This window comes from Mytilus edulis, chromosome 11 (genome assembly GCF_963676685.1).
Source record: "Mytilus edulis chromosome 11, xbMytEdul2.2, whole genome shotgun sequence".
Taxonomy (NCBI): domain Eukaryota; kingdom Metazoa; phylum Mollusca; class Bivalvia; order Mytilida; family Mytilidae; genus Mytilus; species Mytilus edulis.
The window spans coordinates 55147233-55161306 of NC_092354.1; the positions used below are offsets into that span (position 1 = coordinate 55147233).

Sequence of the window (14074 nt, forward strand, 5' to 3'; positions counted from 1 at the left end):
TGCGCATGTCGTGTACTTGTACATAATAAAAAGCACTCAAAACAAACTTGTTGATATGCCAATGTTATTATTTGAAGTGAAGATCATTGATTTTATTAAGATAGTTTTCCAAATGAGTTAGACATTGTATAAATTACCAAATAAAAGGTGCTTCATGTCAGTACAGGATTGCTAAATACTGGGCTGTATTTTTTAAGGTTCAGTTAGGTAGATTCGTCAACTTAAGCGTATTTTAAATGACGTAGTTCATACAAAATGGTCGTATTATTGTATCTCATCCAAGCTTACAGTGAATGAGAATACTGAGAGCAATTGTTCGAATAAGCAAGAATCTCGAAAGGCTATATATCAGTGTTTATTTATACTATGTTTGTTTAGTTCTGCAAGGTACAGAATATTGAACTCGTTTCAAAGAGTAGACAAATAGATTCTGTCACCATCCTATGCAAGGCCGAATATGTTGTCAAAACACTATTTTTGAACAAAGTAAGATGGTGTACCGACCACAAACAATTTGGGTGAAAAGGTCGAAGTACAAGCACCCCTTTAGAGACAGTAGATCGGTCCAATAATTTTCCTAATGAATAACATTTACATCATGCTTAGCTGGTATTTCATTCTTATTCATTCACTCCGCATCTGAAAGATTTATAAAAACTTCTTCTTATGCAAAACAAATCAATGACCAGGCATTTTTAATTTCACTTCAATAATAACAAAAGACACAAAATGGCTAACGATTTATAACTTCATATCATAATGATTGTCAGTTTGGATTTATTGTCCCTTGTATGATAATATTTGAGCTGATGACTACGTGGTCCAGTTTATCTTTAAATTATGAACTTATATGGTTCAACACTGTTGAAATGTTATAAATATTGTGTGTTCTATATATAACTGACTTAATAAAATTTAAAAAAAATCACAAATCTAGATAATTTTCTAAGTGTACTACGAGTTTCAGAAAACTAAACAAACATTAAAACAACACTGTTTAATCCCATGCGTTCGAAGCACTTGCCTGTGCTTTCATGAGGAATATTCAAAGAAGAATATTTGAAAGTCAGTGATGTATTAGGACCTTTTAAAACAGTTGAAAAATATGACTTAAGCTGCAAGTGGATTACCATATCGCAATCCACTAATTCTAAAACAATTTTAAAGCTAACTCCACTTTTTGCTAAACGACTCTCTCCTTTATGTTTCCACAACAAATTAACATAAGTTGCTCAAGATAATTCATAAAGTGTCTTTATCATTCTTGTATAGCTGGACACGTCTATTATTATGCATTCAATAAGTTTTAAAAAAGTTATATAGTATATAGCTAAAAATGTTTAACTGTATTGGAAGTAGATTTTGCCAAAAGAAATTGTTCAAAGAGTAAAATCAATTATAGTTGTTAAATATTTCGTATAATCGAGATTAAGGCATTACCGTGTACTAAGTCAGGAAAATGGCAATTGTTACATTATAGTTCGTTTCTGTGTGTGTTACGTTTCGGTGTTGTGTCTCTGTTGTGTCGTAGTTCTCTTATATTTGATACGTTTCCCTCAGTTTTAGTTTGTAACCCGATTTATGAATTTTGAACAGCGGTATACTACTGTTGCCTTTATTTATAATATAACCAAATTATTTGTTTGAACGGTTTTGATCAATTATGCAGTAGTTTAGGTAGGCATAACGGTTTTTGTGAACCTGTTCATATAGTCCTGCTAGTTTAGCGCTATAAACATGATAAAACCAGGTTTAATCCACAATTTCTACATTTGTAAATGCCTGTAGCAAGTCAGGAATATGACAGTTGTTGTCCATTCGTTTTTTTATGTGTTTTGTCATTTGATTTTGCCATGTGATTATGGACTTTCCGATTAGATTTTCCTCTGAATTATTATAAAAGTAAAACCATAGGCATTTGTTATAATGAAAAAGAAAATCGAAACAAAAAACAAGTACGTTAAAAGTACGTTTTTATATAGTGGGTTATTGGTCTAATCGTAAAATGGTTTAGTTAATTTTAATAATGATGAAAATAGTTTACTGTTGAACCCTGACATCAGGAATAATTTAATTTTTTTTTTTGTGATTTCCAAAAAAGTTTGAATCTTCTTTGTTTTTTTTTTCTTCTATCGTTGTCATTCTGTATTTTCAAATTGCTTTACATGTATACATTATATATATTATTCCTATACAAATCCTTGGTCATGCTAAATACCGTTCAAACGTCAAACATAATCGTCCTTTAGTAAAAACAAATAATAAAACCACCGATATGAAATAAGTCAACTCAAAATTGAAAGGAACATGTATAAACCAAGACATAATATATATTTCAAAACTTAGACATCAATCTAAATATCAATGGCATAAAAATTCTTTTTGTTGGCACGTTAAAAGTATAACTTAGATATGGATTTATGTCAGCATTCGCGATCTAGTGGCATCATGAAAATATTGAAGACTGTAATGATTTGCGATGAAAATGCGCTTAAGTTCGCACCCTTCATATGCAACTTTTTTATCAGGGGATAAAAGATCGTACGTTAAATCGACAACATTTATTTTAGAATCCATTCAAAAATATACAAATTTTTTCATTATCTTTCAAGTAACGTACATATAAATAATTTGTCGGTTAGATTGAATAAATTGCCATATGCATTTTAAAATTGTATAAACCATTAAAATGTGCATTTTTATAATCATCGATATTAAACAAAAGGCGAGAAATTTTGGTTTCATTTAATAGAAGAAAAATGTTGCTTTCAACCTAATTCAGGAATAATCATTCCTGTGTAGGCAGTGATCACATTAAGCAAAACTCCGTGTGATATACTCAACACTTAAACTATACTATATTACATCAAGGTTCGGTGACAGATTGAAACTATTTGAACCTCGCCACACGCTATTTGTGCCTGTTTCAAATCAATTGAAAAAGCCTACAATTCACTGGTTGTCGTTTGTTGTTGTGTATCATATTTGTTTTCGTTCTCATTTTTTTAGTACATTAATTAATCCGTTAATTTTTCTGGTTTGATTTTTTTTACATCAGGCATTTCGGAGCCAAGATGACAATGCGTTTTGTGTTCTTCTAAATGTTGAAGTCGTAACCTAAAGTTGTTAATTTGGTCTCTTGTTGGGAGTTCTCTAATTGTAAACCATACCATATCTTCCCCTTTTTATATCTTTTACGTTCTCATTGTTACAAAACTTTGAATTTTTCGGAAAAATAAGAATTTGGCACAACTTTTTGGAGTTTTGGATCCTCAATGCTCTTCAACTTTGTACTTGTTTGGATTTATAAATGTTTCGATTCGAGCGTCACTGATGAGTCTTATGTAGATGAAACGCGCGTCTGGCGTACTAAATTATAATCCTGGTACTTTCGATAACTATATATGTTCAATGTTTGAAAACACGTTTTTATCATATGCAGTCGAAAGTCTTTATGTTGAAAAAGTGGTCACACAAATTGATATTGAAAACATGGATATATTATGAACAATCGTCGCATCGGTTGATTTACTTATCAAGAGTGAAAAATGTTTTCACTTTTTGTACATAATTTTCTTTTACTTCTGGCAAAATGCAGTATTTTGCATGACAAAATATTAATTTTCAGGACAATGTTATTTAACCTTTCAAAATGTTTTTTCAACATATCTAGGACAAAATTAAGTTAACGTGCAAAATGCAGCATTTTGTAGGACAAAATATACATTTTCATCATGTCTTGAACAAGGTTATTTGATAGACATGTTCACAATAAGCCAATACCAAAACCAAAACCGAAACCGAAACCAAAAATAGTAGTAAGATAAATGGTAAATATTTATAATGTTAATTAATTCAACCCTTTTACTACATTATATTGATTAAAATTCCTTCAGCTGAACGCCATGTTATCTTGATCTGAAAGTTTGATGAAGAATTGGTCAAATTTCATGGATAGCTTTATGAAATTAAATTTTGTTAACACCAAGAGAAATAGGTAATTAGCAATACTTTGAAAAATATAAAAGGCTACTGTAAATTATATGTCCATCACAAATGTGCTAAAGTCAGTTTTTATTTTCTTGATAACAATTTAAACTATGAAATAATTTGCTTAATAGTTAAAAATGATTATTAAGGAACCTATTACATCAAGAGGGAAAATCAAACGTGTTCCAGGAAGAGAGAAAAGGGAATGGAGAGAGAAGCATAAAAATTAATATTAACAAGCTGTTGAAAGTAATTTTACCGGAAGCACTGAAGCTTTTTGGGGTCTCCCTCTTCAGATACAGATTGATATATTCGTCATACATTCATACGGAATGATTAATATACATCATCAATAAAATTGAATCCAATTCTGAATTGTAGATTCAATACTCGTTGAATTCAACTTTTCTTTTTTGATAGATTCATGTAAATTGTTGAATTGAAGTTATACTCCATCTAGTTTATTCAAATTTCAAACAATAAAATGGAGTAAAAGGGTTGATATGATTAAACATTATAAACAGTTATCATTTACCATTTACCATTTTCCCTACTACTATCTTTTATTTTTGGTTTCGGTATCGGTTTCGGTATCGGCTTATGGTGAACATGTCTATTACAGCTTTTTTCAGTCTATACTAATTATTTCTAAAGGAACATGACAGGGGAACAGTAATGTCTTTTTTACGATGGACATTTGCAGGGTCGCCATAATCGTAAAAAGTAAAAATGTGGCGATTAAAATTCAATATTGGCAAACGGCGAAAGTATTAAAGAATTACATGTTGTTTACTGTTTGTGGGTTTCTTGGATGTTACATAATCAGACAATATTAGGAATTCACCTTGAAGTCGTCACGACTTGACAGAAAATCAATTTTAAGTTGAGCGCATTTTATAGGTGAAGGCAACAAATGACTGATAAGTAAAGGTGTTTATTGCATTATTTTACGAAATGATGTGGTTAAATGGCATCACATGTCCCCTACATGATTCATTCACAACTTTGCAACTCACGTGTTTGAAGCCTACTTTTAGCTCATATCGTTTTCTTTTTAATGATGATTCGGAAAAGAAAACTGATGTTATGACAAAATCTATTCAAAAGCAAGAACAAACTCCGATTTTATAAACTTTTTCCTTTAACTTTGACAGAAATAATTGATTTGAAGTGGGAATTAGTACTTTACAAACGTTTTGGTGACGCAAGTTTTCGAGTATAGTTTTACGTCTCGAGTTTTCTTTTTACGATGGTCTGGAAAAGAAACATTTTTTAAGAAGAGATGAATTCAGTTGTAAGAAAACATCTTTGACTTTGGTCTTTATCCATAAATTTGTAATCTGTATTCTTCAACTAGACTGGAACATATATGAATCCGATAAACTTATTGAATATCCTAGAAGTCAAATATTATTATTTCATGATCAAAATTTCAATTTTAGAGAACTTTTTTTTTAGGTAAATGTTATCGTTTATTGAGAACAATGTAGATTAAAACAAATAAATTTGTAGAATGATCATTAGCAACAATGGGGCAAGGAATTTTATTTTGATGTGTGTTAGAAATAAGAAAAATATGTTAACGTTTGTTGGCCAGAAAACACTGTAAGTGTCAAAACATATACTGTTTTGGCGTAAGAGGTGGCGAAAGGGAAAATTCTGGTGCGACGTACTGTAGGTGTACATTTACTGATCAACATCAAGTCAGGCATAAACTCGGATGCCTCGTGTGTAGAGACGGCACGTAAACAACCTTTGTCCATCTGATGAGTTAAGCCTTTTTCAACTGATTTTTATAGTTCATTCTAATGTTGTACTGTTATACGACTGTCCCAGGTTAGGGGAGGGTTGGGATCCCACTCACTTGTTTAACCCCGCCACATTATGTATGTATGTGCCTGTCCCAAATCAGGAGCATGTAATTCAGTGGTTGTCGTTTGTTTGTGTGTTACATATTTGTTTTTTCGTTAATTTTTTTATTTAAATAAGGCCGTTGGTTTACTTGTATGAATTGTTTTACATTGTAATTTCGGGGCCTTTTATAGCTGACTATGCGGTATGGGCTTTGATCATTGTTGAAGGCTGTATTATGACTTATGATTATTTATTTCTGTGTCATTTTGGTCTCTTGTGGACGGTTGTCTCATTGGCAATCATACATCATATTCTTTTTTTATATTTGCAACAACTATTGTAGACGAATCATTCTGATAACAGTTTGAATCATCTTTTACAGAAACAATACATTTGTTTGACTTGGACAATCGTCCTTGTTTTAGTTTTTTAAAGCATCGATATTTTGGCGCACCTGGCACTTTTTGCATATTTCGATATAAAGTTTGCATCTGGTACATATTCAAGACTTCATTCACTGCTTAAACTAAAACCATTATCTATTTTCGTAACAACATTCCTTTACTTTAACTTTTACTTTTGATTTTAACTTTCCTTCACATTTTTCAGCAGATCACGTGACTTTTGGGAGATACATGTGTACCTTCGGCTTGTAACAAAAATAGTTTGTATTCTTTAAATTATTTTTTTGGAAACTTCAATCAATATTTAGTAAGATGAGTTCAACTTTTTTTTATTGAATTGATAATTGATTGCAATTAGACAGCGTTTATGCAAGTAGAAAAATGTCAAAATTGCTTGAATATTAACGGGTTATCCAAAGCGGTGAATGCAGTACTGTTTTGAAAATTCTCTTGCAGTTAAATATCATTTGTGCAATCTATTTTCAGACTGTTCATTAGCTATTATTGTCTGTTTGCTTAAACGTCACTGTATAAAAAAAACTACTACCGAATGGTTAGTCTTAAAAAGTACTTTAATACTTGACTGCATAATTTTGTAGATTTTGTAGATTTTTTCAAGATCAAACTTACTGTTGAAGACTAGAATTAGAAATTTTGTGTAGCTTTGCGTCGGCATTTGTTTGCTGGTTTCCAGTAGATAGAGCATGTCAAAACTGTATAATTGTTATAAATGTGCATACCATTTAGTTGACTGAAAAGATGGGTTAGAAACTACTCTGATAAAAAGTTGGTTTTGAGTGGAAAATATCAGAATTAAAAATCGAATGGGATAACTGCCTGGTGTTCTCTATTCGTGGCATAATCTTTAGTTAGATTTTATTATATTTTAGTTAAACAACGGAGTTTTGGTTCATGGACGTTGTTTGACATTTTTTGGATCTATCACAAGTTGACGTTCTTTAATGGCAGCTCGGTCAGTGGTAAAGCAATTGTACTATTATATAGAATATAGAGCGTCTTGGATAGTGAAACATACATCAAAAAACCATTTTCTATGACTTTCAAATTCGTTTAAAAACTATATAATTTTAAGATTTGATATATCTCATCTTGCCAAACAGTTTGACCCAAACACGTCTTGTTTAATGAGGTTTTATTAACAGGGTTCCCATTTAGTTCCATCAATTTTTTTTGATAGTTCCAATACTTAGGTTGCTTCTTTTAAAGTGGTATTCGATCTATAATGTGCTTAAATTACTTTTAGTAAAGACGCAAAAAGATTAATTTCATACGTCTTGTTGGAAATTTGAAGCATAGTTTCAGCACAGAAAGGTTTTAGTACGGTCTTTTTCCTTTACCCACAAATCGCCACTTTAAAGGTCAACACAAGCAAATACTGTTTCAGTAACAAAGAAATAATTCACATATCAATTCTTGGTAAAAGATATTCATTTTCGTCCGTTAAATCTTGTACTTTTTCTGAATTCAACGTATCATCGACCAGAATCATGTTGCCGACGAAATAAATTTACTAATTTTCGATTAAAATTGACTAATAACATCAGTTCCTATTCTTGTTCAACAGCATCTTTATCCACTTTTCATGAAGGTCTTCATAGTAGTTGGGACAGTGTTGTTGCATTCGAAGTCTCTACATATAAATGCCTAAGAATGTTACGTTAAATGACATATGTTATAGGACCATCATAAAAACATTTGTTTCACTGATAACAAAAATATTAGCATTGCCTAATTTGGAAGACTTTAGCAAAGTTATTTCCATGAAGTTAGATTGTATAACATAATTTACTTACCTTGACAGTGAAATTTTGCAAAAAATCCTACAATATTTTAATGATATATTAGCATGCTTATTTCATAAAACATTAATATTAATGTATAATTTATAACCATTGCTTTTCAAATAAACATCATTACTGGTTCTAGGTTACTATTTTAACTCTTACATAGGGAGTGTGGCACGCATGGTCATGGATTTTCTTCAAACTTCACACATTTATTAGTGTTGATGAAACAAACAAAAAATTGAAAACTTTTAATTGCTAAGCCTATTGGTTGCCACAGCAACCTATCACCGATTTAACCTCTCCTCGATATCTATGAATTTAAGCGCAAAAAGGTCATTTTCACCATAATTTTTTATAATAAATGATTAAGAGAAAGATTTTGTTTATGATTTTATTAAATATATGCATTTTATTAATGTAATTTAATAACTGATATTTTCATATTCATTTTCAATCATTATCACACACACCTCCCTTTTTATGTGGTTTGCATAAGGTAAAAAAAAACCTTTTGAGGCCATTTTTGAATGCTCACAAAAAGATTTTGCGGACACCTGAGTTAGAGTCAATAACGAATTCATTAAAACCATAGTCTTATCTTATCAATGATGTGAAAAAGTCATGGGGAAGTATGTCTCATTTTTCTGTTACCATGGATACAAAACACCAAGTTTTCATTTTTTTTAAGAAAAAAAATGTTTTGAAAATTTTGAAAAAAAATGTTTTTAACCCAATTCAGCAGTCAAAAAAATAAATAAATATAAAATTTGTAGAAATTATTGTAATCATCAAAATTTTAAACAGATTCATATATAATGGTATTATATGTGCTATGAAAACAATTTTATTATGATACACAAGTTTAAAACAATTTTTAAAAAGTTTCAGTTTCTTAAATTTGTATAAAAGTAGGAAAAATAAATCGCTTATTAAGTGTAACTGTGTACACACATGTGTATATATAAATGATCATGTTAGTATAGTATATCCATAATGGTGTAACCACTTGAAGGATACAAACACAATTTCTCTAATCTGGTTAAAAGTGCTAATTGAACAAGTTTCAGTCTGTTTTCATGATCATGAAAAATATACAAGAAAAACAATTACTCATTCTAGAAAAACAAATACAATCATTAAAAAATATATATACAATCATTTGTGCAATATTTGCTATTGAATTCGTTGTCATGGAACATGCAGTCCATTTTCAAAATTATTGATGAGTGCTGATTTTTGCAAATTCGTTTTAATGAACCTTGATACATATATCAATAAATATATACTTTGTTGTTTACATTATCCAGGTCTTCTTGTATTTGAGATTTATAAATAATATTCCAGGCATTATTAGTGATAGTGTTGCAATAAAAACAACAAATTATATGCATGAACTTGGAAAACACTTTAAAATAGACTAAATCTCTCATACAAAAAACTCTATTCAGTAATAAGTTTTCAATTTAGTGTTAAAGAACAATGGTTTTTTACAAGTTAGTTTCTTACACTATAATTATTCAAATGCAAAAAGTGAAGTTGAAAAAAAACAATTTCAGAAAGGTCTTGCAATAGGGGTTCTAGGCTTTGATGAAGGCGCAAAATTTGAAATATCACTGAAAATGGGCAGCAATTAGATAAGGACAGAAATTTCAACTGGCAAACTAGGGAGCCCCATAAAAATTAACGCAAAGGTTCTTTAGCAAACAAATGGCGTAACCAGAAATGGGGGTTACAGTCGGCCGTTGACCCAATGGTCCCTGCTATCCATCCGGCATATTTCTTGTTTGTCGTTCTGGTCGGGAGGAATTTTCGAGATTTTCCAAAAAGTTTCATTTCCCTACATGGACCCGCGAAAAATCTATCAGCGGATGGCCTCGGGTCTTAAAGCGAGCAGCCGGGGGATATAACATCCAGACAATTTTCATATAAGGGGTGTCACTGACTGCCTCAAGAGAGGGCCCGCTACATACATGCTTCAGTGATTCCATATGTAATCAACCAACTGTTCCCAATGAAAGGAGGGGGTAGGCCCTCAGGACACCCTGGATGCGACAAAGGTAGCACCATTTAAACATTAGTAATAGGCATTGGATTATTGAAATTTGAGAAATAACGATTATCTTTATGGATTTTTAGCAGCAAATAAAAAAATATTGACAATATGATAACTTTACACAGAGTAACGTTAAAAGAATTATATACATGTACATATAATTTGATTTTCACTGAAAGCTCATTACAGAAAGATGTTTCTCAAAATAAGTATACTGTCTTTCTTTTAACAAACAAAAAATAAGATTTTACTATGAAACAGGACTCAGTGTTTATAACATATTATACATGTGACTTTTTGCCTGTGACTGTCTCTCCTACATTCTGACAGTTATCACGATCAGGAAAAATTACTTTATACCTATGTATATGTAATAGGCTATCAAATTGTATTAAATTTTTAGAAACACTTAGATTGAACCATTACTTTTATCAAAACAAAACAAAATTATTTTCAAACATAATAGCAAACGACTTTCGGGAACATTTATACTAAGGCTCTGGCATACTTTAAGTTAAGTCAGTGAGTATGTTTACTTATATTTTATGAAAACGTTTAAAACTACCAAGATATCGTGCATACAGGCGGTCGGGCATACCGCAAGAAGCCCGCAAAATGTTTATATGTGTTTTATGAAAAAATTTCCATATAGGCTAGTTTTTGCCTGCTTAAATCAAATATGTTATAAAAAATATACCTTCATGTGCTACTTTTTGAGTTAAATGAGGTCGAAATTTTGTATATTTGATCAAAATTCGGATTTGTGACGGTATTTTCCCTTCCGAAAGAAAGCCATAACTTTTTTTTGTTTTAAAAGATAAACACAAATTGTTTTTTTGTTAGATAATTTGTAATTTTTGTATTTTGTAAGTTTCCTAAAAAATTATGCATTTTTTATTTAAAAATAACTCATATTTATCAAATGGTCATGAATTAAGAAAAAATCGTACTTTTTTGCTGTATATTTATCAAAATTAAAAAAAATCCTCTATTTACAGTTTTATAAAATTTGGTCCACATAATCTCCCTGCAAAATAAAACAAAATGTCGTTTTAAAAAATAGGGGTCCATGCACTCGTTTTCAAATTAAATCAGTTTGAATGATAAAAAATAGTCGAAAAATGCATCTTTTCCCGATATGTCATAGTTTGACGTCGCGAAAATAACATTTTACGTTAGCAACGTCATTACCTCCCCTGTAACTGTATCGTATGCCCTTAAGTAGGACGTATAAATAATTATTTCCTGTAAAGAAAATATTAAAAAACAAACTAATTGGATTTATCAACTTACATGTATTTATGGCCTACTTTCCACCTTGTGTGTGCTACTCTATAAATGTGATCAAACGTGTCTAATTATAACCGGTAAAACGACATGATTTACAACACAGTAAAATACAATATAATACTCAATACTATAAAAAGTTTAAATAACCCCATGCTCGTCACAATAAACTAAACTGTTTTCCCAAAGTTTTTATTATTATTTGATGAAGACTTTACCGTTTAATATTACTGTTGGTTTTATTAGAATTTTTAAGCAAATCCTATAAGATATAAATACCGTAACAAGCAAGACATCGTTAACGTTGGTAAGGTCAAGTTTTAGCCAAAAACATGTATTTGTCCTGTTTTTGGTTTTTTTAATACTCTAGTCAGGTCAAGTTTTCAAATATTTTTTCTTACATTTGTGTATTAAATTGTCTGCAATTATTACAATTCAAATTTGACATGAAACCTTTGAGAAATAAAACAGTTATAAGCATTTTTGTTTTGGTCCAGGCATTAGCGTAACCCACAAAAGGGAGATAATTCGTATTGTGAGATATATTGCACTATGACCATTTTTTAGAAATGAATTTCACATGTTTCTAGTTAGATTACCCATAACTTTTTTTGATTTTTGACTAAAACAAGAATGAAATTAATTGTTTTTGTTTTTCTTTTCAATAGAACTAGTCGCATAATTTCACAGCACTACACCAATATTGTATTTTTCTCAAAAATCGCAACTTTCTCCGCTGTTACCATGGTAACCAATCAATATAAATATCGGTTGGCATTATTTTTCTGGCTAGTCTAATAGGATCTACATATTAGCCAATTTTCAGAAAGATCGGTGACTTTGTGTGCCGAAAAAGTTTAAGTGGTTACAGAGAATGAGTATTAATGCTTTTGAAGGAAAAGCATAAATATGCTTTGGTACATTAAGAACATGTTTGTACCAAGCACAAATTTGAAAGTTGTCTTCAATTCGTTCCCTTGGTTGATAATGTTTAACGTTTGATTTTGCCAATTTTAATGGACTTGCCATTTCTGAATTTACTTATTTTGTTAATAGACATGCCTTAATGGAATCGAGAAATGGTTAACAAAAATATAAAGTTTCAACTCCTTAAATAAAATGTTACCTATTATTATTTTAAGATTGTATGCTTTGTTTTGATTCTCTATTATCTTACACGTATTAAAGAAGTTGAAACCCGTTCGCTTTCAGATAGGACAAAACTAAGGTATCAAGTGACATTATTTTTTCAATTTAATCAGTAATAAATCTGGAAAGTCTGAGGAATATTTTTTTTATTGATCTTTTTGATGTTCAAACTTACAGTGCATATATACATTTTTCATTGTTATACTATTGATATCATGCAAATAAGACATAATAAAAATTTACAAGTTAGTGGTGTAAAATCTCTTAAGAATACTTTGGAATACATTATAATATATGTATAACCATATTAAAAAATAAATTAAATAGCTTCCATAAATCCCCCCCCCCCCCCATCTGTTGACAAATGATTCGTGTTTGTCTTTAGAAATATATAAATATTCTAATATCTCCGATAGTCTGAGGAATATTGAAAGCAACATATTTTTCTGAAATTTCCCACTTCCAACTCGACATTTCTCTATTTAAGGTTGATATTTTGTCTGCTCCAGATATATTTTTCTGACATTTTGTCGTTCTAAATCGGTTCTATATTTTTGCACTTTTATACTTTATGATTTTAATTCAAAAGTTTATCATGATGAAATTTGGTATTTCAAAATGAAAATGTATAAGTAAAACTTGACATTCCATCCTTCCAACTTGATATTTCGTAGTTCATAATTGCTATTTTCTAGTTGCATTGTGCAGTGTTCAATTTATAACGAAATATCAATCACAATAGCGGAAATCGACATCATGGTCATTTTCATTATATTCCTGCACTAAAGAGCTAATAAAATATAAATTAATTAAAAACCAATTGTTCAGAGAACAATTGAAAGTCTTTCCACAACAAAGAAATTTGGATCAGAAGGTAGTTTCTTCATACTGATGATATAAATAATGGTTTAATTATCTTTTTGAGTGATGTAAGGGAGATAATATGCTACTTCCGGTCTCATATGATAGCTTCTTTCACACTGATTCCAAAAATATATAGTTTCTATGTACTTTTGCATGTAGAATGGGAGATAATTGGTTACTTCCGGTTTGTTGGAAGTCATTTTTATTCTTCAGTAATCAGTTTATGTATCTATATGACAAAATATATGGATTCTGAGTACTTGTATGTGAAAAAACTGCAAAAAAAGCTACTTCCGGTTTTCTCAAGGTCACTTCCGGAAACCATTTTTCAAGGTCATTTGTCACTTAACCTTTTGTATAAGGTCAAATGTCTTTGTAATGAACTTACTTGAAGATATAATCAAATAACCTCATATCAAGACATTTCAGGGGAAACAACTCCTATAAGATGCCATTTATTTGTATAAGACTAAATGTAGCATATCTTCATTACAATTAAGCAGACATTTTGCACTTGTTCTTTTTTTATGTATCTCTCAAAGTGAGTGAGAAAATGCAAAAACAAGCAAAAGTCACAATTAAGAATTTGACCTTGACCTTTGACCTTGACCTCATTTTCTAAGTTAAGACCTAAGGGACTCAAATAAAAGCATTCCAGGGTTATA

At 30.4% G+C, this 14074-nt stretch overlaps 1 protein-coding gene across 1 annotated transcript in view; it reads right to left on the reverse strand.

Moving 5' to 3' along the window:
- Positions 1–14074, reverse strand: part of LOC139495836 (cell adhesion molecule Dscam1-like) — a 140423-nt gene that overhangs the window by 119277 nt on the left and 7072 nt on the right. The window contains exon 3 of the mRNA XM_071284222.1: positions 8063–8089. Within this exon, the coding sequence (XP_071140323.1) occupies positions 8063–8089 (27 nt within the window). The remainder of the gene's footprint in view (positions 1–8062; positions 8090–14074) is intronic.